The 25249-nt window shown below is 49.1% G+C and overlaps 1 protein-coding gene across 1 annotated transcript in view; it reads left to right on the top strand.

The window, feature by feature from the left end:
• The first annotated feature begins 3351 nt into the window (after positions 1-3351).
• The window catches only part of SLC23A1 (solute carrier family 23 member 1), a 28680-nt gene continuing 6782 nt past the window's right edge, over positions 3352-25249 (top strand). The window contains exons 1-14 of the mRNA XM_050962708.1: positions 3352-3387; positions 5379-5468; positions 9182-9283; positions 9877-10034; positions 10175-10263; positions 11444-11511; positions 13360-13541; positions 15220-15340; positions 16038-16194; positions 17066-17213; positions 18388-18493; positions 20917-21046; positions 22205-22348; positions 23073-23168. Coding sequence (XP_050818665.1) covers positions 3352-3387; positions 5379-5468; positions 9182-9283; positions 9877-10034; positions 10175-10263; positions 11444-11511; positions 13360-13541; positions 15220-15340; positions 16038-16194; positions 17066-17213; positions 18388-18493; positions 20917-21046; positions 22205-22348; positions 23073-23168 — 1627 coding nt within the window. The remainder of the gene's footprint in view (positions 3388-5378; positions 5469-9181; positions 9284-9876; positions 10035-10174; positions 10264-11443; positions 11512-13359; positions 13542-15219; positions 15341-16037; positions 16195-17065; positions 17214-18387; positions 18494-20916; positions 21047-22204; positions 22349-23072; positions 23169-25249) is intronic.

Here is a 25249-nt window from a genome sequence, read left to right as displayed (position 1 = left end):
CATTCTCAAGTGCTTTGCTCAGGTCAGTTTCCCACCATTCAAGCACTGGCCCTTGCAGTGCTACCCATGGGTCTTCTCTCATTTCAGACAGAATTCCCAGCTGGGCAGCCCAGCCCATCATTGCCCCAGATCCCACATTTGCCATCCTTCTGGATGTATCAACAGCTAGGTTTCCTCTTTGTGATGGCAGTGGGTATTCATGCATGAAAGCTCATGCTCCAATAATTCTGTTAGTCTGTAAGGTGCCACAGGACTCTTTGCTGCTTTTACAGATCCAGACTAACACAGCTACCCCTCTGATACTTAATTCCACTGTGTGTGTGATGGAGTGTCCACTCCACACAAGGCAGAGCAGGCTGCACCTTGCGGGGGTCGAGGGATTGAAAGGCTGATTGATGATGGAGCCCAGCTGAGAAGGAACAGGTGGGGCTAGTATAAAGCAAGGAAATTCACAGCAGAAAGGGGCTTCAGGGGAAGTAGTCTGCAATCACCCCCTGGGAGAAGGGAGTTTGGGCTGGTAAACCCAGAGGAGTCAGAAGATTTAGGAAGGAGTCCAGGGCAATAGCAGCAGGGTCTGGGAGAAAGCAGACCACAATTGCTAGACATAGGATCCCTGGACTGGATCCCGGAGTAGAGGGTGGGCCCAGGTGAGAAGTGATGCAAACTAGACAGTGGAGCAGAAGACTGCCTGGGACTGTTGTCCAATAGGACTTTGCAATCCCAGAATGGGAGAACTATAGTGACCGGACTGGAGGGCCAAGCCATGAAGAGAGAGCCTCCTGAGTCACACACAGAGAGGGAGGGAAGTGGGAAGGTGTGTGAATGAGCGGCAGAAGGGGGTGTTGGATCCAGAAGGAGCTGGTCCTCAGAGTAGCCAGGAGGAGGTGCCCTAGTAGTGAGTGGACCCTGTGACACCTTGCCCTTTCCCAGAGTCCTGGCCCCTGTCATCAGCTGGGACTTGGAAAACATTAGCTCCCCCATCCATCAGCAAACATTCTTTAGCATCTAATGTTGCAGTTAATGCTTAATTTCATAGTAACCTTTGTAACTAATAGGCTACTAGAGAGAATTTGTGGATAGACACAGGTACACAGACTTTATTCCAACAGCCGCACAAGCACTGGGGCTGCTGCCACCTTCCCATCAGCCTCCTGCCACTCTAGAGCTTTAGATGGTGAAAGACACTGGATGGACAGCCCTGGAGACCAATGACTCTGGGGCCTTGGCTACACTCACACTTTACAGCGCTGCAACTGGGGTGTGAAAAAACACCCCCCTGAGCGCTGCAAGATACAGCGCTGTAAAGCGTCAGTGTAATCAGGGCAGCAGCGCTGGGAGAGCGGCTCCCAGCGTTGCACACTACACCCGAAAGGGATGTGATTTACATGCAGTGCTGGGAGAGCTCTCTCCCAGCGCTGCCGCTCTGACTACACTCACACTTCAAAGCGCTGCCGGAATTTGAAATTCCAAATGTAGCCATACCCTGGGTCTTCACAGCATGGACAGTGGCAGCACGAGCATCTTCCATATTCCCAGCCATTGTGCCTCACCCCTGTCCTGGAGACACCAGTGTGAAAGGGGAGTTTGTTCTGCACAGCACATTCAGTTCTTGGCCTATCTACTGTAGTGGTGGTGGATGGTTAGCTAGTGGGAACTGGATCAGCATCACCAAACAGCAGGATGATGGTGCTAACTTTCATCATAGCATCATAGACTCATAGAATATCAGGGTTGGAAGGGACCTCAGGAGGTCATCTAGTACAACCCCCTATTGAAAGCAGGACCAATCTCCAACTAAATCATCCCAGTCAGGGCTTTGTCAAGCCTGAGCTTAAAAACTTCTAAGGAAGAGGATTCCACCACCTCCCTAGGTAACCCATTCCAGTGCTTCACCACCCTCCTAGTGAAAAAGTTTTTTCTAATATCCAACCTATACCTCCCCCACTGCAACTTGAGACCATGACTCCTTGTTCTGTCATCTGCCACCACTGAGAACAGCCAAGCTCCATCTTCTTTCAGCTGCTGAGGTCTAGGAACAGATTAGAACCAGCATTATCAGGCTGTGCCTTAAAGAGTGCGTCACTCTGGGAGGAGTGTGTGGCCCTAGCTCCCTGAGAAATGGGCTGTGTCACTTTTCTGGGGGCCCAGGCAAGTAAGCTGAGGGCCTGGTGCCGAACATAAACTGGGTTGAATCTCTCCTAACGATTCCCACCCAGTCACGAGTTTTGTTGGGATAGCTATTTCAAGAGAAAGATGCTTTTATGAGAAGAAAGAGTCTGTGGTGTTGTGAGATACAGGCCACTACACTAGAAATGTTTGCCAAGCCAATTATGTTGGGCAGGAGGGGGCGAGGGGAAAGACACATGATTTTTACCACATTTCTGCATGGTCCAAGCCAAGACATTGGGATCAGAACCCAGATCCAGAGCTGACTTGCCCCAAAGTTTGGGGCCGTCCTCTGGCCTATGGCGTATCTGTTTGTAAAACAGCTGTGGTGTCTGCAGACCTGAAATGCCCATGTTGGGCCCACTTTAAAGATGTCCCCCCACCTCCCATCACTGGCTCTTAAGGCATCAAGGTGTCGTGAGCACTAAGATCCAGACTTGATAGCAGTCATCTTTTAGGGTCTAAAATAGCCAAGTACCTTTTGTTATTTCTCTTTCTGCCTGTCCACGTTCCATCTTCTGTAACAGGAAGTGCCATGGAACAACTGCTTATCCAGAGGTGGCCTGTCCAGCATTCAGCACGAGTCAGATGTTCGGGGGTGTTCTGACCGGATTTGGAAAAGTCTGCTGGGCCTGAACCAAAACCCCAGATCCAAACACCCACGGCATTGTGGAACATCACATCTGGGAGGATCTACTTCCAAACCACACCCACCTGACCAATGAATGTACACCAACCGCAGATCTAAGAGCCTCTGGGGGCACTCCAGTGGGCTGACCCATCAGAGAGTACGAGAGCTGGCACAGATACATTGGCTCAGCAGGATAGTGCTTCCTTTATCAGACCTGACAAGCTGATTAGTGCAATCTGTAATTCAGTCCATTTATGAACTAGTCAGTTACACTGTAACAGCTCTCTAATGTTTTCACAAAAGAGCTGTGAAAAAAGCTATAAGTTTAGGAAAGGCTGATCACTCCCCTGCAATGCCAAGCATAATTAATGGAGTTAATATATTATCTTTAAAAACACAGCTCTCATTTCTTTCACAATCAGCAGCCAATAACCGTAGTTATAGATTGACTCCATGAACAATGTCGAGTGTATTGACTAAAGTCCTCCCCACGACCATAAAAAGCGTCACTCTCCAAAGTCCTCTTGGAAATCCCAGTGGCACTGTGCAGGAGAATGGGGAACAGTTCGGAAGATTTGTCTCAAACCAAGGTGAGCATGTTGTTTGCTATTACCATATTTTCACTCCCTCCCTTTCCCTCTCCCCAAATGCATCCATTTCCTTGCTTACCAGTGTTTGATGTAACTATCTGAGAAGTGGGTGGCAAGCTATCTGTGTTGGTTGTTAGAAGGGGAGAGGAGCAACGATCACAGGTTCTTTCTTAGACTTGTGTCTGAAGTTAAAGGCAACTTATCATTTGATCATACTTGGAAGCCAGATTTCACAGAGCGCTTCCCTTTGGACTGACTTATTAAACATTCGCCATCTGGCTTAGAAGAGAAGTGGAAGCGACTTGGCCCCCAGTAAGGGGTGACTCCACTGTGCCACTAAGGAATGGAGCACTTGACATCAAAATGTGACTTAATAGTCAGAATGAATGAGGTTCAGGTGATGCCCTTTTGTCACTGCTGGTTCCTCTCCTTGCCCTGCCTCACCCTGGGCAGCTCCGCCCTTCGACATGGCCCAGGGAACCCTGGCAGCTCTGGACTCAGCAAAAGCCTTGAGGGTTCTAAGAATCAGGCGGAGACTGGAGATCAGGAGACCTTTCAGTCAGGTGCCAGGAGAGAAAAGAGCTGGAATCCAGGCCCCAGAGGATAAGAACCGCAGATGGAGAAATGGGATTCAAGAAACTGAGGACTGTTGGGTTTTTTCTCAGGTAAATTTGCAAGGAACTTGCCTTTATTTTGTACAGGATGTTGTAATGCAGGGACTGATGCTGCTTGCTGCTGAGCTCATGCAGCTGCCACTGAAGATACTGGGTGTGAAGTGCACTGAGCACCCCACAGCAGGCTCAGCACTTTGCAGGATTGGGCCCATACTGTGAAGGATTTAGTGTGACTCCTTTACAATGCAATGTAGCATTTATTCAAGATCCACCTTCCCCTGGCGGGGTGGGGGAGGGCAGGGAGAGGTGTTAAACACTAGTGTATTCTATAGCAATGATCCAAACCCTGTCAGTGTTACCAGTGAAGGGAGAGTGATCTGAGCACCAGGAACTCCTGGCTGCTAATCCCAGCCCTGACACCAATGGACTGGGTGACCTTGAGCAAGTCACTTACTCTCTCTGCCTTGGATTTCCCATCTGTAAAATGGGGGTGATAGGGCACTACTGTCTCCTGGGGGTGCTCTGGGGTTTAACTAGTGCTCTGTAAAGGTCTTTGAATGTGCTACACAAGTGGTGACTATGCTGTTAGATCCATTAATTTATTTTAAGGAGGGATATTATGTAGCTATGTAACTGCCATTTGATTTCTCTGTACTGTACCTTTGAGTTTCTAAGGCCTGGCCTACACACCGACTGATATAGCTATTACAATTAGGGAGTGTGACTTTTCACTGATATAGTTATACTGGTACTACCCTAGAGTAGATGCAATTACACCAGTATAAAGGTGTCTCACACCACTATCGCTCATTCCCCTTCCTGTACGGGGGTTGCTCTGCTAGTATAAGCACATTTATACTGGTTTAGCTGCGTCCACATTGAGGAATTGTACCACTTTAACTATACCACTCTGATAACGTTAGACCCATATAATTAAAGCCGCACAACTTAGATAAAGCCTGATCTGCTCAGCTTCAAGGCCAGGAGCCATTATGTGAGCAGCATTGCTGCAGCATGTCACAGAGGAGACACACACACCGTGCTCTCACTGAGATGCTCCATTTGTTCTGTCTCACATTGCTGCTCCCTGTAATGTCAGTCAAAGCCACTCAGACTGGATGGTGATGGCGTCTCTTTGTGTGAGGACCAAAGACCAATTCTTCACTCCCCAGTGCTGTGGTGAGTCTCTCTGGGTTCCCAAAACAGACAAGCTGCTTTTAGCAACAGCCACCAGCCTGGTGGAGATAGTGGCAGCCTTCCAATCAGCGCTGCCTGTTATGTGCTGTGATCTTTTACTTTCCTGGTGATGGTGCTTCCGCCAGCAGTTTCTCTAAGCAGTGACTTGCTTTGTCTTCCATGTTCCTCGGGGAAATGCAGAACGGAAATGCAGTTTCCGCCCAGCATGAGGGGATCCCCGAAATCATCACCGAGAATTCGTATGCGAAGGAGCCGGAGAGTGAGGACAAGGTGAGACCAGTGCTTTGCCTAGGATGCCAGGCAGCTGAGACTGCAGCTTGCCACTAGCTTTAGCTGAGGGAGGAGTCCATTGTTAGGTGAGTGGCTCAGCTGAACCCTGACCAAGGGGTGGCATATGGCTGCGCTGCCCTAGGGGCAGACCAAGGACCAGGCTGGAACTTGAGGAATCACAAACTGCCCCTCTTTGGCTCCATGGAAGAAGCAACCTGTGCCAGCCCTTTACCTGGTGCACATTACTGCAGGCTAAGCTAGTATGCTGCGAGGATGTCGCTGGCCAGGCTCCACCCACTGCCTCCCTGCCACCTCTTCTTCACCCAGCTGGGTGCAAGGGCGGGCAGTGGCCCCACAATTGCTGCCAGCTGCGATACAGGCAGCCACCACAGGAGAGGAAGGGGGGCACTGTGGGCTCATTGAGCACATCACAGTCTGCCCCTAAAAAAGTGACACTCCTTGTCTTTAAAGCTCATTGTGGGCTCGTTCCAACCTATCTCCTTGTCTCTCTGTTGCCCCCCGCCCTGGCTCATGTAGCAGCTGTCCTGTCTCAGTGCAGTGGTGGGGCTGGGTCCAAAGCCCATTGTATCAATGGAAAAACTCCAGTGGAGTACAACTGGCTTGGTATGAGAGCCTTCTCTTCTGCAGCCATTGGTGTCTGCCGCAGCCCTCCTGTAGCCCACTGCTCGCTGGGTATTTTCCGAGCTCCCTGGAGAGTCGTCCCTTCCCCTCTGAAACACAAACATTCAGGCCATTGCGGAATGTGGCAGAGTTACAGCAGGTCTTTATTTTTCTTTTTGTTGGTCAATGATGTTCCCAAAGTCAGGGACATTTTGAAAAGGGATGGAGTGAAAAAAGGGAGGGGAGGAAATAACCCTCGTCAGTGGCGTTCTGTTTCACTCAATGGCAAAACGGGGGGTGGGAGTGGGAGGAGTGGAACAACAATGACCCTTTCACATCTAAAGAAACTTCATTTTTTGAAAACTGAATTGACACACCAAGAGTTCACTTAATTTTCCTACTAAAGATGATTAAAAAAAAACTGAACAAAATAGTTCAAAGGGAGATTTTTCATTTGAAATTTTTTGGAGGGAGGGACAGGTATTTTGACCAGCTGTCATTGCGAGAGTCGAAAATCACTGGGGCTGGTAACACTAGCGGGAGGATTGGGGATGAAGCACTGGATCTGGGCAGTGAAGCCAGAGGCTTGGTGGTAGCAGAGGATCTTTTCTCTGGGTCTTGGCAACTGTTGCTGGGCCTTCAGGGGACTACATTCACAGATTCCAAGGCCTGAGGGGACCATTCTGATCAGCTGGTCTGACCTCTGTATAACCCAGGCTGGAGAACCCAGGAAGTGAGGCTCGCATCTAGCATCTAGCCCATCATTCCTGGCTGAGAATGTAACAACTCACTTAGAAAGATATCCAGTCTTGATTGATGGACATCAAATGAGTCAGAATCCACCGCATCCCCAGATCAAGTGTGCCAATGGTTAATTACCCTCACTGAAAAATTGGCACCTTGTTGCTAGTCTGCATTTGTCTAGTGTCAGCTTCCAACCACTAGATCTTGTTATGCCTTGTTATGCCCTCTGCTGTCAGAAATCTCTTCCCCATGCAGGTACTTATAGACCGTGATCAACTCACCTCTTATTCTTCTCTTGGACAAACTAAATAGACTGAGCTTCTTTGGTCTCTGGCTATAAGGCAGGCTTGGCAGACACCACACCATTCTTGTAGCTCTGTTCTGCACCCTTTCCAATTTCTCCACATCTTGTTCGATATGTGGCCGGCAGAACTGGACCCAGTATACAATGCCGTATGCAGAGATAATAGCACCTCCTTAATCCTACTCGATATGGCTCTGCTCACACATCCAAGCATCACACTCACCCTTTTAGCTACAGAATCGCACTCGGAGCTCCAGTTCTTTTGCCCCCAAAGTCCTCTGCAGCATCACTGCTTTCCAGGCTCCTGTCCCTTCTCCTGAGCGTGACCCATGTTCTTCGTCCCTTGCATTTGGCTGTATCAAAAGGCATGTTGGTCAAATGAGCTGAGCTTACCAAGTGATGTATAACTGACCTTGGTCCATCTCGCCACCAATTTGTGTGTCCGCTGCCCATCTTACCAGCAATAATTTTCTCCTTCCAGAGCTCTGAGAAGGATAGTGAATAGCGTTGGGTTGAGAACAGATCCCTGCAGGACCCCAATAGCAACAGGGAATGCTGCAGAGGTTTAGGGCTAACTGGCAGCTCCCTTCTTGGGCAAAAACCCTCAAGCAGCAGGGCCCTTACCAATGAGCTGGTGGGATTAGAGGAGAGCAGTTCTTCCCTGTGGAGTGCCACTCTGCACCACATCCTTATGCACAGCATTCCTCGGGAGAGGAGACACCCGTGTAGAGGCCTTTGCCCCTTGCATGTGAAATTCAGACGCCAAGCCTGCACTTTGCCCAGGAAACACTAGAACTTTTGGAAACGGCAGGCAAAGGGCCAACAGCTGTAGAACTCCCAGGTAGCACAAGGGGTAACACAGAATGAGAGCCAGGCCCAACTGACCGAGTTTTGGGGCCCTGTACACTCTGGAAATTGGGTGGGGGCCCACCACTTTCCTCAGACTAGAGTTCTGCCCCACCTATCTGCCCCCAATTAACCTGGCAGCCCCCACACATTCCAGCAGCCCTGATCTCCATCCTGTTCACCCAACATCCACCCACTTACCCCCAGCCCCTCACCCAATGCCTCAGGGACCTTCCTGGCCACCAGCACCCTCTCCCCCCATCTCAGCACCTTGCTCCCATCCCAAGCTAGGGCAGCTCTCCCTGATCGCAGCCACCCTGTTCCGCTCACTCCCCTCGCCCACCTCAGCCCTGCGCTGCTCAGGTTTGGCCCAGCAGCTCCCCTGTCATGATTGGAGCGCATGGGGCTGTGACCTGGCACATGGGGTCACAGCACCACGCCAGCTTGGATTGGGCTTGTTTCCGGTGGGTGGAGGCTCCTTGAGATGGGGGCCCTCTGCAAGTGCACCCAGTGCATGCTGGGTATTCCCAGCCTACTCTGAACACTGGCCCTAGGAATGTGTGGCTAATGAAAACAGCAGCGCAGTGGAACCAGATGCTTCAGGGAACCGGAGACACCAGTGCTGGGTCTGAGTGGTGACACCCAGAACCTCAGGGGGCTATTTGGAGCCGGCCCCAGGGGGTCTGTGCATGAGTGGGCAAGGAACAGATTGCTTTGTCCCCCCTATGCAGGAGCCAGCCAGAATCCCACTGGAGAACGCAGCCCAGTCTCCCTGTTAGCCCTTCACTGTCTGAAGGGAGCATGAGAGGTGGGGTGGCGTGGTACTAAGTTCCCTTCCTCCCCTGCTGTGGGCATGGAGTAGGGAACACACTGCAGTGGGGACAGAACTATTGCTCCAGTGTGGGCTCCCTATGAGGGGCCAGCCAGATTCTCAGCTGGGGGCTCCAGCTGCAATGTGGCCTTTGCAGCAGGCCCGAGGCTCTCAGGACAGATTGGCTGAGTATGTTACTCCAAGAGAGCCGGGGCATAGCAGATATGTCTCAAATCTCCCTGCACTGGGGCAATCGCTTCAGAGACCAAGTCATGGGGGAGCAAGGAAATCCGCTCGCATTTGATTTCTGTCAGGCTTCTCAGCCTAACCGCCAACCTCTGCTCTCTGCCCCTGCTGCTGCTGAAATCGTCCTTTCTCCATTTCCAGCGCCAAGCCACAGGCACAGGGAGGGACCAGAAAGAATTTGACATGATCTATAAAATTGAAGACGTACCCCCATGGTACCTCTGCATCCTGCTCGGCTTTCAGGTAAGGAAGGAGAGATCAGAGCGCACTGCCCCACTCTCTTGCTTCCAGTGCCCTGTTATGGTCATGACACACACACAGAGAAGTTAATGTATTCTATGGTTTTTAATCTTTCTGGAAGGGTGCAACGTAACACCACTTTATGTCTTAAAATCCAGTCCCTTACCAACACAAAGGAAAAAAAACAGAGAGAAAAAGTAGGCTGCTTCCTAAAACAGGTATTACTAATTGTCTGGTGCAAACTGACAGTGGCTCACACACTTCCTTACAGCGTTCTGTAGCCTGCAAGCAGGACCAGGACACCACTGAACATCTAAAGTGATCGCTGTACAATTTTAATACAGTTTTCCTTATACCACATGACCTTATACGTGACTCTGAGTTTTGGTCTCATTAACAGTGTCAAGAGCAAACCCCTGACATTCAGAGGTCCAGCACGAGATGCAGTGCACCATTTAAGTCCCATAGCACATTGGGACTTAAACGATACCATGGCTTTGTGCAGAGGCAAACTTCACTCTCCCTGGGAATGGAGGTGGGTTCTCAGATCCGCCCAACAGCCCTAACCAAAGACTCCTTTACCTTCCCTGCTCCAGCACTACCTGACCTGTTTCAGCGGGACGATTGCCGTCCCGTTCCTCCTGGCAGAGTCCCTGTGTGTGGGAAAGGACCAATACACAGTCAGCCAACTCATCGGCACCATCTTCACCTGCGTCGGGATCACCACGCTGATCCAGACCACGCTGGGGATCCGGTAGGTTGCACTCTATGGCAATTGTTCTCCACGCTTTCTTTTGGCTGTTGGTCCCTGTTGAACCATTGCACAGGAAGTTTTGAAGGCGAGGCAGAGCGGCGGGCAATTGCAAATGAGGCTTTTCCTTCTTGCTCATGCAGCCTCCCCCTGTTTCAAGCAAGCGCACTAGCCTTTCTGGTTCCTGCCAAGTCCATCCTGGCCCTGGAGAAATGGAAATGTCCCCCAGAAGGTAACTGAAGCTTCATTTACATCCAGGTCATGTGGTAAAGCCCATGAGTCACTTAACAGCCCCTCCAAGTACAACCCTTATAGCTAAGGGTACAACAGAGTCATAGCAGTTAAGACCAGAAGGAGCCCACCAGACCTCCACTAGCCAGAAAGGGCCTCCACTAGCCTGATCTCCTGCATATTAGCCTAACAACCCCACTCAGTACCTGCACACTAATCCCAACAACCAAAAGGGGACCAAGCCCATAGGAGACAGCTCTAGTATGGGCACGAACTGGGGCGGGGGACTGAGGTACACCAGTGCCCGAGGCCCCTGCAGTGGCAGGGAACTAATTAAATGAGAAATACCCAGAGGAACTTGGCAAGCGACCTGCTTCCAACACCACAGAAGAAGGTGAAACCCACCAAGGTCGCTGCCAATCTGAGCTGGGGAAAATTCCTGCCTTACCCCATATATGGTGTCAGTTAGACACTGAGCCTGTGAGGGGGAACAGCCAGCCAAGCACCTGAGAGAGATAACGCTCAGTGTCATGTGCCAAGTGGCATGGCTGAAGCACAACTATCAAAAGATAGTATAGTCTAGTAGGTAAGGGCACCAGCCCAGGAGGCCATGGCTCTGTGCCCAGTTCCCTGACATGGAGCCAGTTCCTTCCTCTCTCTGTGTGCCTCTGTTTCCCCTCCCACACTGGTCTATTTAGGGCACGTCTACACAGCAAATGAAAGTGTGATTGCAGCACCATTAGGCATGCCAGGGTTAGCCTTAATCCAGCTGGGCATGGGTAATGTTGATCATGGTGGCGCAGGCTTTGGCACAGGCTAGCCGTCCCAGTACCAGCCCACCGGCGCCCCTGTGTACATACCTGGGCTGCTGGTCCAGGCCGCTGCATCTCCACTGCTATTGTTGCCCATGCTGGAAAGATTAAAGCTCGCTCAGATATGATACCAGTGTTACAATCCCACCTTCACCTGCAGGGCAGATGTACCCTTCACCAGTCGGCTCTTTGGGACAGGGATCGGCCCTCACTCCGTGGGTACACAGTGCCAGCACAGTAGGGTCTCTAGATTTCAAGGGAGATGCACCAGTGTAAACAGGACTAGTGCAGCAGTGAATCATGCCCTAGGGGACAGGGCCTGGAGCGGTGTTATCCCCGCGCATCTAAGAGCCTCATTTTGTGTCTTAGAGGAGATCTACGGCAATTGGACGTTACCACTGAACACGTCTCACGTGTGGCACCCGAGGATGAGAGAAGTAAGCTGTGCTCTCTGACTATGCCGCTAGCGGCGTACGTGGCTCAGGGATCTGTCTCACCAGGACACGGGAAAGAAGACTCCCCCTAGACAAACACCAAGCTTGCTTACATCTCAGCTGCATTAGGGCCACGCACCTTGGTGTTTATGAGATTCATCCCTGTGCAGGGGGCCAGTGCAAAGTGCAGGTGCCACTTCTGTCCCGTGCAAGCCACAACAATTTCCCCCTGCTTCTGCAGTCATGTCCAGCCAAGGCGCACAAGCAGTAGGGCCCTCCAGGTGACTCTAGCCATGGTTAGGTGCACTTGACTGGTCAATGAGAAATACCTTCAAACACATCTCAGGTCAGTGCTCAGACATGCCAGTAGCACCATAGCTGTGAATGGTACTGGGATCTGTCTCAGTGCAGAGCAATGGAGAGGAGGCATTGCCTATTAGTTAGGACACTGGGCTAGGATGTGGGAGACCTGTACTGAATTCCCTGTTCTGCCCTGTACTTCCTGTGTGACACTGGGCAAGTCACTTAGTCTGTCTGCCTCAGTTCTCAGCTGTGCAATGGGGCTAGCACTGCTCTACCATACAGGGTGTGGGACGATAAATACATATACGATAGTACAGTGCTTTGAGATTTGCTGGTGGAAAGGGCTATGTAAGAGCCCTGTATTGTTATTAACAAGGTCTATGCTGACAGATGGACAGATACCTAAGTAACACCATCCTCCCTCAGCCCGGGAAGCTCCCATGTGCAAAAAAATCCAGTTTGGAATGGGACATAACCCTCTAGGCTCTAGGGCATAAGCCAGCCTCTAACTATGGAGAGCTAGAAGGAATCTTTCCCGTGCGGCTGGTTAGCCCCTAACACCCCACTGCAGGTCTCCCTGCAGCTTCCTATGGAGAAAGTGGTTCTGGCCCCAGCTGGAGGCAGAATCCTGGATTAGATAGATGCCTGGTTTGATCCAATGTGGAAATTCCTGTGTCCAAAGGAAGGTGGACACCAGACAGCACCTCCTGCTGGGAAGTAGGCTAAGACCCAGAAAATGCAGCTCATCACTGGGCTGCCTGGCCATGGTGGAGACTTGCTGGGTTTTACAATGTGTAAAATGCAGTTATTCTCCAGTGGTTTAATCTTCTAACCAAACAACAGGACTTACTTTACAGCAGCTACAAGAGTTCCGGCTCTCGCGCTGCACTCAAACAGGAGAGGCCTGGCCTGTGGCCTCCCAGACATCATCCAACTGGACTGACTGCGGCTCCCAAGTTTATTCACTAGTCAGCTTCGTTTTACCCAAGACACATTTTATATGTTTTTAGTCATTTGCTCTTCTTTGAACCAGGATGCAGCCATTTAGAATTGCTCTTGCATGATACTGGCGTGTCCCCTTATGCTGTTCAACCCAACCTTCTCTAACTTGTGAAGGGCATGGGCTGGACGGATGGCTGGACAGACCGACAGATGGATATATATAATGACTGGATGGATGGATGGATGGATGGATATTCCCATTCCCATCCAAGTCCAAGGTTCTTCCATTCTTTATTCCTTTCCCTTTCTCCATGATGGAGCCTTCCCCAGCACAACATTACTCCCTGTGGACAAGGGCTAAACCCTTGTAGCTGATAGTCATGGTGCTCTCTGCCCATGTGGGGCAGAATGTGCTGCCTCCACAGCTCCAGGAATGGGGGGGCCAGGTTTAGCACCCAAGGTCAGAGCCATGCCAATGCCACTAGGCCGCCAGGCTCATCCCTATCTGTAGCACCTGCGCAGGTGGAGAAGCCTGGCAGCATGTGGCAGCTCTGAGCTGACCACATCTACACACCTCACATGCTTTCCCCCCCTTTTGCACCATAGATCCAAGGGGCGATCATCGTGTCCAGCCTGGTGGAAGTGGTGATCGGGCTTGTGGGACTGCCAGGAGCACTGCTCAGCTACATTGGACCTCTCACCGTCACTCCCACCGTCTCCCTGATAGGACTGTCAGTCTTCCAAGCTGCGGGGGACCGCGCAGGATCGCATTGGGGCATTGCAGCATTGTACGCTCCTAGCTTATCATACAGAGACCAGCCACAGGGCTCACAGAGTGACATGCTGCTAGCACTTAGTGTCACACACTCATGGATGTGCATATCTGGAGGCAAAATCTGGCCGTTAAGCTCCAAGTTACCCCCAACTTAGGGTTAAATTCCATCCCCAGACACATTTGCTGATTGCAGTGGGGTTTGCCCTATAGACCTGATCCTGCTCTAATTGAAGCCAATGGGAGTTTTGCCTACATTTGCACATTTCATATGGAAAACATGCAGCGCTGCTCCATGTAACTTACAGCAATTGGTTTTTCATAATCAAGATCACTTGAGAATGAGAATTCAAGCCAAAAAAAAGGGGACAAAGATTGAGACAGGAAGAGCAGATGGCATTAGTCATTGCTTTGCTGAGTTTTCAATAGGCTGCGAGGTTCAAAATCAGTCTGATAACTGATCTGACTGTGTGGCTGTCTATCCGAGATGCATATAGGACACAACCACCACCATATCTAAGTACCAAAGCTGACTGAAAATACCATGAAAGTTCAACCTGTGTTTTTGTTCCAAATTAGGATGAAAAGTTGAAATATAAACAATTTTGGCAGAGCAAAATGTTCTGAAAAAAATTCTATTTGGAAATGTCAAAATATTTCCGCTCAGTTCTACACTAAGCTGTGTGTGCCTGAGCTGCAGCAGTATCTCATGGGAGCTATACTTCAGATGCCTCATGCCTCCATTCACCTCTATGGGCCAGGGTCCCCAGCCATACTACATCTCCCATAATGCATCAGGGACATGAGACTCTCAACCGGTATTGTGGCAGTTCAGCATTAAGGGAAACTGTGATGCATTATGGGAGATGCAGTCCAGTCAGGGAGTCTGGGCAATAGAAGAAAATGAGGGCACGAGGCACCCAAATTACAACTCCCATGAGGCCCCACCACAGCTCAGACAAAGACAGGTAAACGTCAAACTGTCCCGAAACAAAACATTTGATTCAGTTTGATCAACCAAAACGTTTTGATTCAACTGGACCTGACCCAAATAGAAAAGCAAAGAAATTTCCTCTGGAAATATCTTGATTTTGCAGCCACTGCAGGAAAGAACATTTGACAGAAAATTCCTGACCAGGTCCACTCAGCACCCAATACGTCCTGCTGTTGTAACCCAGCTAGTGAACAGTGGATTAGCTTATTCCAGTCAACTAAACATACGTAAGGCAAAACACCTCACCGGGATTATCCTTCACCATTTACTTGTGACACATTCTCAGAAAACAACAGGAACTCCGAACTTAGCAGACACAAAATGATGAATGGGAAAATTGGTCACTGGCACCCACAGGCATGTTTGCCACACCAGCATGGATTGTATGTTCTTCTCATACACCAGATCTGTCCTCCTTCTCATTTCTGCATAGCCCAATGGACACTGGCTTGCATAGACTGGCCCGTAACTGGTTAAAAACATTTGGGTTCAAATACACTATTGTTAATATTATTCATGGTAGTGCCCAGGAGCGCCAGTCATGGACCAAGCACCAGGTGCTGTACAAATGCAGACAAAAAGATGGGCCCATGCCCAGAGAGCATATGATCTCTGGACAATGGTGCAGTTCGGCCCTCAGGGAGTCCCCCTTCTGCATTTCCTAGGGATGTCCTAATGGCTCTTTTTCTCTTTTCAATAGATCCATTTTTCTGATTGTTTTATTTGCCCAGTACCTGCGAAATGCGACCTTTCGGCTGCCTGGGTACAAATGGGGGAAAGGCTGTATTGTGTTCAGGCTACAGATCTTCAAAATGTTCCCGGTATGGACGGTCCTGTCCTCTGCTAATTACCAGTAACGGGTGAAACCTACCACCACTCAGAGGTCTGGGTCAGATACATACTGGGGGGCTCAGGCCTGTGACGGAAATGTCTATGAACGATCTAGTGCTGTTGGGGCTGTGGTGTCGGGCTAGCAATCGCTAGCACTTACTGCTGGGCTGGAAAGTCAGAAAACGTGGCCATGGCTGTGGCCTTTTGGCACTAACCATGCTGGTCAGAACCCAGGAAAGCAGAAATACTTGGAAATGTGAAATAAATGGGGGAAAGACTGGAGTTAACCGAACTTTTCCAGATGTCAAAATACTGTCCTGGGTGGGTGCGTGCGCTGGTGTTACCACTGCCCTCTAGCGTATGGACTGGATACTATTCCACTGTGTGGCAGGGTCTTGCTACAGCTAAGGGCTGAGAGAACTTCTTCAACAGGGACTGAATTGTGGGGTTGGATGTGCTAACTTCAAGCCCTGCTGTTGCCGTGCTGGTCTCAGCAGTCCCATAGCACAGGGATCTCTGAGAAGCCTTAGATGGTCCTGGAGTTGTTAGTGTAGGTTTGGGGTTGGGACTCCATGGTGGGCAATTCTTGCTGTATTTGGAGCAGTTCTCCCATCCATCTTCCAGGGGTGTTGCTGCTCCATGTGCCTGGACAGTTATGTTACATGGGCCTCTGTTTTTCATCCCCAGATCATCCTGGCTATCATGGTGGTGTGGCTGCTGTGCTATATTTTAACACTGACGGATGTTTTCCCACACAATGCTGAGGCATATGGCTATAAGGCTAGGACGGATGCCAGGGGGAAAATCATGTCAATTGCACCCTGGTTCCGCCTACCGTATCCTTGTGAGTGAACGTGAGATTCTCTCATGACTGGCTCTGTCTAATCACGAGGGATCGGGGAAAGTGTTTGCAGAAGTGTACACGCCTTTCCATGCAGTGCACAAGTCAGGTTTGCCTGCCATTGGTGCACATACCAGCCCAGCTTGCAGGACACTTTTGCATGCTTCCGCAGAAAAGGCAAGGAGCTAGAGCACCTTTGCCCCTGCTCAGTATCTTCCACTGATCCTCAGAATTTGCCCCCTCACTCTGCTCCCCATGCTGGAGCTCAGACTGGGGGAGTGAAATGACCCTTTCCCCTGACCAGATACTCAGCAGAAGCTGCTGTAGGGAAAAGATCACCCTCTACCCTCCCCTAGTGCACAGCACTGCGCAGGGCCATTGGGGTCCATACTGATTCACAGGGAGAGGAGTCCACTGGTAACTCCCACAGCTGAGTGGGTGGCCTGGGAGACAGAGGAGAGACACAAAGACTGGCCAGGCATGGCCTGAGCTGGCATCCTCCTGCACAGGCGCTGGCTGCACCACCAGAGCAGAGAAGAAAGCTGGGCAGTTCTCAAGGAGCAACCTGCAGCAGCAGAAGCATATCCCCAGTGTGTGTGTGTTGGGGGAGGGCTCTAAGGGCTTGCAGCTTCCCCCACCCCCACTGCCCCACAGCTGTGTTTGGGCTTCCCGGGTCACTCATGCCAAGCACAAGTCCACAGTGTGCTTTGTCAGAAGGATAATGGGCTGAGCAGCCTTTGCCAGCACACACTGTGTCTGGCCCTTTGAGCCGGGCAGGGCATGGTCCTAGAGCGGCTCCTGAGCGGGCCTGGCCATGTTCAGGGCTTGGGATGCCCAAGGCAGCTCATCCCTTGCTCTGCTTTGCCTGATGCAGGTCAGTGGGGCTTGCCTACCGTGACGGCAGCAGCTGTGTTAGGGATGTTCAGCGCTACCCTCGCTGGCATTATCGAGTCCATCGGGGATTACTACGCCTGCGCCAGGCTGGCAGGGGCTCCGGCACCACCCATCCACGCCATTAATAGGTACAGTACGAGAGCTCACCCGTCCCTCTAAATCACTCAGGGGTTTGTGCAGGAGACAGGGTTTGCACCACAGCAAGACAATTCCTACTGGGCAGCAGTGGGTGGGAGCCAGTTAGGGTGATCACACAGCCAGTGTGAAAAATCAGAACGGGGGTGGGAGGTAATAGGAGCCTATATAAGAAAAAGACCCAATAATCAGGACTGTCCCTATAAAATCAGGACATCTGGTCACCCTAGAGCCAGGACATCTGAGTTCTAGGCTCACTTGTCCTAGCCAGGTTTTCAATGCCCAGCGTTTGGCCCCTCAGTAACTTTGGCCTGCCTTTCTAAGAGGCTGCGCACCCAAAGCTCCCATGAGGGCAGCTGGAGCTGCAGGTTCAGCACCTTGGAAATGTAGTTGCCGAAACATTGCTGTTAGTGCCACCATTTGGCACCCAAATTTGACCCCTGTAACAGGCTACCGTTTGGCATCCATAACCTGGCTGAGCTTGGACTTCCCAGGTAGTAACTGGACAACGCTCCCCATCTCCCGTGTTTGTCAAGCATTTAGAACATGCCACACGCTGTGCAAGTGCCTTGGGTGTGGCAATGTTTGCTGCACCCTTTCCCATCGCAAAGGAGCAGAAGCCGCTGGCTGGAAATTCTCCCACCACAGCCCTGCCTGTCTGCACTCCCTCCGGTGGAGGTTGTGTCTGCCGCACGCAGTCTGCCTCTAAGCGCCCTCATGCATCCCTGCCCTCTCCAAATGCTGCCCTGAGAGCTGCCAATGCGATGGGAAATGAAATTTCACCAAATGAAATTAATAGGCAGCACGTTTAAAACAAACAAAAGGAAGTATTTCTTCACACAACGCACAGTCAACCTGTGGGACTCTCTGCCAGAGGATGTTGTGAAGGTCAAGATTATAACAGGGTTCAAAAAAGAACTAGATAAATTAATGGAGGATAGGTCCATCAATGGCTATTAGCCAGGATGGGCAGGGACGATGTCCCTAGCCTGTTTGCCAGAGGCTGGAGATTAGTGATGATACCTGTTCTGCTCATTCCCTCTGGGGCACCTGGCATTGGCCACTGTTGGTAGACAGGATACTGGGCAAAATGGACCTTTGGTCTGATCCAGTATGGCCGTTCTTATGTTCTTATGAAATTTCTTGGGTTGGCTTATCTGTTTCCAGAGGCATTTTTACAGAGGGGATCTCCTGTATCATAGCTGGGCTGCTGGGAACGGGCAACGGCTCCACATCCTCAAGCCCCAACATTGGCGTCTTGGGCATCACAAAGGTACCAGCCAGTAGCTTCTTTGAACACCTCCTCTCTGTGCTGAGTCAGGTGGGATCGCTGTAAAGCTCTTGGCACCTGGACTGAGCAGCCGGTGCCCAGCACAGCTACCTGCCTCTCACCTGGGCTGCAGAGAATATTAGCATCTTCCACTGGAATCCTGCTTATTTTGTGGGTACAACAGAGGGTGCAGGGTTCAGGCTATAAAACTCTTCCTCTTCATAGATCCATAGACACCATGGCCCACGTTTTTTTCTTATGATGTAGCCCCTGTATGATGCTATTCCTAAGCCATAAAGAGGACTTAAACAGCCAATGCAATATTCTGCTCCTGTGGCTGGAGGGGGTTCTACAGCAAGCACAGAGCTGGAATAATAGCTCTCTCCAAGCTCCTGGTGTAGGTCATGGGCTGGGGAAGCAAAAGATCAGGCAAAGGGATAACAGCATATGGAGGCTGACACAACTTAGAGCAGTACTGGGGCTGCTCTAAATTGCACCCAGAGGGCACTGAATTAGGGAGGTGCTGTGACAGCTTAATGCCATTTTGTGTGTGCACTGTAGAACCGAAGCAGCAGAAACTCTGGCCTACTCTCCCTCAGTGCACTGGCCTGGCTGCTCTACTCAGCTGAACGTTGGTAGCCCCAGATTTGCTGGGTCTGAGGCAGCTGGTGGAGCGTTCTCAGCAGCCAAACCTCCATTCTGGGATTCATGCTCCATCTGGGCCTGAGTCCCAGCTTAGTGCAGGATCTGTCTAGTTTCTGATGCTGGCCCTGAGGCCCTTCTTGGTCACTGTGTTGATATAGTGTGTCTGCAATAGCCCCTCTATGACATTGCTGTGGCAAGGAGAGGGCAGCCTCTTCTGCCCCTGAGACCTTGAACCTGCCTGGTTCCACTTGTCTCGCAGTCAGAGTTCACTTTCTGTCCCTGGGCACCTGTCAGTAAGCCTAATTATCTATGGTGCTTCTCTGCCCCCTCTTGTGTCTGAGTGCCTCCCACTCCCTGTATTTATCCTCAGAACCCCCCTGTGAGGTGTGTGTGGGGGGGTTTCCAAAGCTGGAAAACAACAGCTGCACAGCAGTGAGCCCAAGTCAGCTTGCCTGGTCCAGCTGTGAGGTTTGAATTGCAGAGTAACACACCTGAAGTGCCTGGCCTAAGCACTGTGGGAGCCAGGTCAGGGCATCCTGAACACATGAGACTTTTCGAGTCGGTTTTCCAGAACCAGAGAGAAGGTTCTTTAGAGAGTTGCCAACCTCACCCATGAAAGAGCTCGACTGGAAGCTGCTCTCACACAGAGAGACTGGGCTGTGCAGGACACTGGCTCACAGAGAAGGGAGGTGGTTTGTAGTCGGGGCACTGCCTGGGATTTATATGTCCAAGCTCCCTTCCTTGTTCTGTGACAGGTTTTCTCTGTTACCTTGAGCCAGCCCCTTCCGTTCCCCAAGCCCAGAAATGGGGATAAAACATCACAGGAGCATGGCAGGGCTAAGATTGGAGGGAAGATGCTGCAGAAGGGCTCAGGCTTGCTGTTTCTCTCACCCAATGCAGGGTAGAGCGCGCACCACTGAGACTAATGAATAGTGCTTAGCCCATAGCGAAAGCTTTGGCGCGCCAGTCTCTCCCCATGAACCAAAACATCCTCTCCCTCTTTAATTTCTAAAGTCTGATGCAGCTTGGTGCACTGAGCAGGAAGTGAGGAGATCTGGGGTCTCAGGCACTGCATGAGCTTGCACAAATCACTTCATTTCACTGTATCGCAGTTTCCCTAACCCACTGTCACCCAGAAATCAGTGCCGGAGTCTGGGTATATTGTCAGTGCCACATGTTTGTTTAGACTGTGTCACTCAGTCCTTGAGCAGAGGAGGTCACAGACGGCACCCAGAAAAACCACATTCAGAGCTCTCAGACCAAGCACCAGTGCCTGGTTCCCAGAGAGCAACGCTGCCACAAAAATTCCTACTATGTTAGAGAGAGTAAGGCAACGAGCAACTCCTGTCCTGCTTGCAACAACTCCCCCAAAAGGAACTGTATCACAAACCTAGTAACAACACAGCAGGTCTTCACGGACTGTGCCCTTGTTTGCATGCTGAGAAAAGTAACTGATAAAACTCTGGGTATGTCTACACAACAAAAACCCTGGAGATGTGAATCTCAGAGCCTAAGTCTACAGACTCAGGCTTGCAGCACTCCCATTATAGTGCTAAAAACAGCCACAGACATTCCCACTCAGCCTGGAGCTTGAACTCTGAAACTGTGTAGATCTACCCTACACAGAGGCATCTGGTGTCTCCCACCATAACAATACTTACCTCCTTTGGGAAGTGCTTTGAGATCTCTGGATGAACAGAGCTGTATAATAGCAACATATTATTAAGCCTGGAACGACTCTAGCCAATTTGCTTCACCTTGCTGCTGGTTTTTCTCTACAGGTGGGCAGCAGAAGAGTGGTGCAATATGGAGCTGGGATCATGCTTGTTTTGGGAACCATCGGCAAGTTCACTGCTCTGTTTGCCTCTCTCCCTGACCCCATCCTCGGAGGGATGTTCTGTACATTATTCGGTAACGTACCTATAAAGATATGTTGATAAATGTGATCAGCAGGGTGTCAAGGCAAAATTAGCATTAAATTGCAGTCCTCTTTCCTACCAATTGTTTCCTAATATATTCATTTAAATTTGATTGGCCTAAAAGTGACTTATAGCACTTGAGCCAGGCTGAGATTTGCAATGCTGCCTAAGAGAGTTGGCTGCCCAGTGCCCATCAGCATTGGCTCTGAAGCGCTCCACTTAAAGAACTTGCTTTCCTTTCAGAATCAGTTACAGTGAACAAAAGAACTGCAGCTACCTAGCATCACTGGGGATAGGGAGGGTAGCAGTGGGATGCACAGTTACTGCCTATATTCTGGGGTTCAAGTTTTCCTCCAAACGTAAGAAACTATCATTCAAGCTCTACTTTTGTCTCTTGACCTTAAGCAGTGGGTCTGCCAATGCATTATAGCAGCCTTTGGCCTTGTCCATATTCAAAGTCAAATCAGTGTAACTTTAAATCTGTTTCAGAAGTGATTTAGTTAAACTGGTGCAGAATACAATATGACTGCAGTTACTTCAATTTCAGGCTGGTTTATATTGATTTAGCTTAACTTGGTAATGAATCAATTTGAGCTAAATTGATATAAACCAGATTTAAATCAAATTAGGAGCGTCCACACAGGTGTTTGCACCGGTCTGATTTAATCAGATTCGGATCACACTTTGAGGCTTGATCTATACTTCAAAGTTAAATCAACATAGCATAATCAGAAGTCTGAAAAAAAATCACACCCCTTACTGACAAGCTGTGCCAGCCTAACCCCCAGTGTAAACACAGCTACATCAACAGAAGCATTCTTCTGTTGCCATAGCTACCATTGTTCAGGGAGCTGGTGTTTCTGCACCAATGGAAAAACTCCTTCTGTCGATGTGGCCTGTGTCTATGTGATGGGTTTAATGCCAGTATAGTTACAGTGATGTAACTATGCCAGTATAGTCTTCCTAGCACTAGACATACCCTTAGTTAAACCGGTGCAACTTTCAGAATAGAGATGGCTTTAGTGGCCCCTAACATTTTGCTTCTCGGTCCCAATGACTCAGCAAGTGGCCACCTCTGCCTCGCATGGAATGCACACAGACCCTCTGTGTCTGTAACAAGGCTGCGTTTTCTCTGTTTGCACATTTGCAGGCATGATCACAGCTGTTGGCCTTTCCAACCTGCAGTTCGTTGACATGAACTCCTCCCGCAATCTTTTCATTCTGGGATTCGCAATGTTTTTTGGGCTGACATTGCCAAACTACTTGGATTCACGCCCCAATGCCATTAACACAGGTATGTCTCTCTGGATGAAAGCCTCAAAACATGCTTTATAGCCCCTATTAGTATTGCAGTGAATGGAGGACTCTACTGGACTCTTGGGATCGAGTAAGATAGGAATGTGGGTCTCTTGGGCACCATGCTAATGCATGGTACAAGTGATTATCAATATTGCAATTCTTAATGATAATGGAATGACATTAGGAATTTTATATAGCTTTCACAGGAATGGGGCATAGGGGGCGAGAGGGATTTAGGGTATTTGTCCTGCTCCAAATGAGATCTAAATCCTAGTTAGTTTGTTTTTGTTTACAGCTGTTGGTCTCTTCTCTCTCTTGATATGTGCCTATAGCTACTCTCAGCATTTCAACACATGGTGTGCTTTGTAAACTAGATTTTTAGGAACTCTAATAAAACAAACTGGACAATGGGATACGAGATAACACATACACTGAGTCAGCAGGCCTAAGATGCTCATATAAGTAGAATGAAGAGGGAAGGCAGGAAGGTAGGTAGATAAGATAGATGTCTTTGAGTATCAATTTAATCTAATCTGGACCCACAAATGCCTTAGTCATAATCAAAGTTATTGCCTGGCATCACTGGTGTTTATTGGTAGGAAACAGCCAATCCTTTTTAAATACACAGACTAGTCTGATTTTTCTTTTTCAGACAGACGATAGTAGCATCTAACTCAGTGCTCTGTGTTAATCGGTGTAACATTCTGAATGTTTTATAGGTGTTCCTGAAGTGGACCAGATATTAACAGTGCTGTTAACAACGGAAATGTTTGTTGGGGGTGGCATTGCCTTCATATTGGACAACACCATTCCAGGTACAGCCATTGCAAGCTTTCACGACAAGGCCTTATAATGCACTGGTGCTGTCAGCAGCTTGAGTCACTTTGTGCGTGTCTGGCTGTATATTGTTTTAGTTATGCTTTCAGTCCTTGCTGGAGAGGTTAAGCTATATTAATTGTGTTGGCAAACTATCTTCTGGCAGAATCAATGATCCAGGGTTGTCGTTGGAGGTAGAGCAGGATTTTTATGCAATAAGAGCCTGTCTCTCTTTGAATAGAGTTAGATCAGTGATACTCAAACCTCAGTGGTTCAGGAGTCAAATCAGTGATCAACATTGCACAAGAGCCACAATTGTTTCAATTAATTGTTTCATTTACTAGTTATATATATATTATTCTCACAGCAAAATGACTCACCATGTCTTACTAATCTTTTAGAGTTCTTTGAAGGGGGTCAACAAACATATGGACAAGGGGGATCCAGTGGACATAGTGTACTTAGATTTCCAGAAGGCCTTTGACAAGGTCCCTCACCAAAGGCTCTTATGTAAACTAAGTTGTCATGGGATAAGAGGGAAGATCCTTTCATGGATTGAGAACTGGTTAAAAGACAGGGAACAAAGGATAGGAATTAATGGTAAATTTTCAGACTGGAGAGGGGTAACTAGTGGTGTTCCCCAAGGGTCAGTCCTAGGACCAATCCTATTCAACTTATTCATAAATGATCTGGAGAAAGGGGTAAATAGTGAGGTGGCAAAGTTTGCAGACGATATTAAACTGCTCAAGATAGTTAAGACCAAAGCCGACTGTGAAGAACTTCAAAAAGATCTCACAGAACTAAGTGATTGGGCAACAAAATGGCAAATGAAATTTAATGTGGATAAATGTAAAGTAATGCACATTGGAAAAAATAACCCCAACTATACATACAATATGATGGGGGCTAATTTAGCTACAACTAATCAGGAAAGAGATCTTGGAGTCATTGTGGCTAGTTCTCTGAAGACACCCACACAGTGTGCAGCAGCAGTCAAAAAAGCAAACAGGATGTTAGGAATCATTAAAAAAGGGATAGAGAATAAGACTGAGAATACCTTGTTGCCCTTATTTAAATCCATGGTATGCCCACATCTCGAATACTGTGTACAGATGTGATCTCCTCACCTCAAAAAAGATATACTGGCACTAGAAAAGGTTCAGAGAAGGGCAACTAAAATGATTAGGGGTTTGGAACGGGTCCCATATGAGGAGAGATTGAAGAGGCTGGGACTTTTCAGCTTGGAAAAGAGGAGACTAAGGGGGGATATGATAGAGGTATATAAAATCATGAGTGGTGTGGAGAAAGTGAGTAAGGAAAAGTTATTTATTTGTTCCCATAAGAACTAGCAGCCACCAAATGAAATTAATGGGCAGCAGGTTTAAAACAAATAAAAGGAAGTTCTTCACACAGCACACAGTCATCTCCTTGCCTGAGGAGGTTGTGAAGGCTAGGACTATAACAGGGTTTAAAAGAGAACTAGATAAATTCATGGAGGTTAAGTCCATCAGTGGCTATTAGCCAAGATGGGTAAGGAACGGTGTCCCTAGCCTCTGTTTGTCAGAGGGTGGAGATGGATGGCAGGAGAGAGATCTCTTGATCATTACCTGTTAGGTTCACTCCCTCTGGGGCACCTGGCATTGGCCACTGTCAGTAGACAGATACTGGGCTGGATAGACCTTTGGTCTGACCCAGTATGGCCATTCTTATGTTCTTAAGTATTCAACAATTGGTTAATAACATAGTAAAAGCATCCTGACTGGTTAATAACAAAGATCAGTTATTAATTAAATCAGTATTTTAATATCATAGGCAGGAGACACATTAAAGAGCCACTGGTGGCTCATGAGCCTGAGTATCACTGGCCCCAGCACAATAAGGCCCAGTCTTGACTGGGGTCGCCAAGTGCTAAATAATAGGAAAAGAAAAGCTTTTAGAGAGGAATCTATTGAGTAATTAATTCAATATAATGACAGGTAAAAAAGACGGTTACTCACCTTTGTAACTGTTGTTCTTCGAGATGTGTTGCTCATATCCATTCCAGTTAGGCGTGCGCACGCTGTGTGCACGTTCATCGGAA

The sequence above is a fragment of the Gopherus flavomarginatus genome, chromosome 7, assembly GCF_025201925.1.
Source record: "Gopherus flavomarginatus isolate rGopFla2 chromosome 7, rGopFla2.mat.asm, whole genome shotgun sequence".
In the NCBI taxonomy this organism is placed as follows: Eukaryota; Metazoa; Chordata; order Testudines; family Testudinidae; genus Gopherus; species Gopherus flavomarginatus.
Note: the sequence above shows the minus strand (reverse complement) of the source record. Positions and strands in the feature narration are given on the sequence as shown.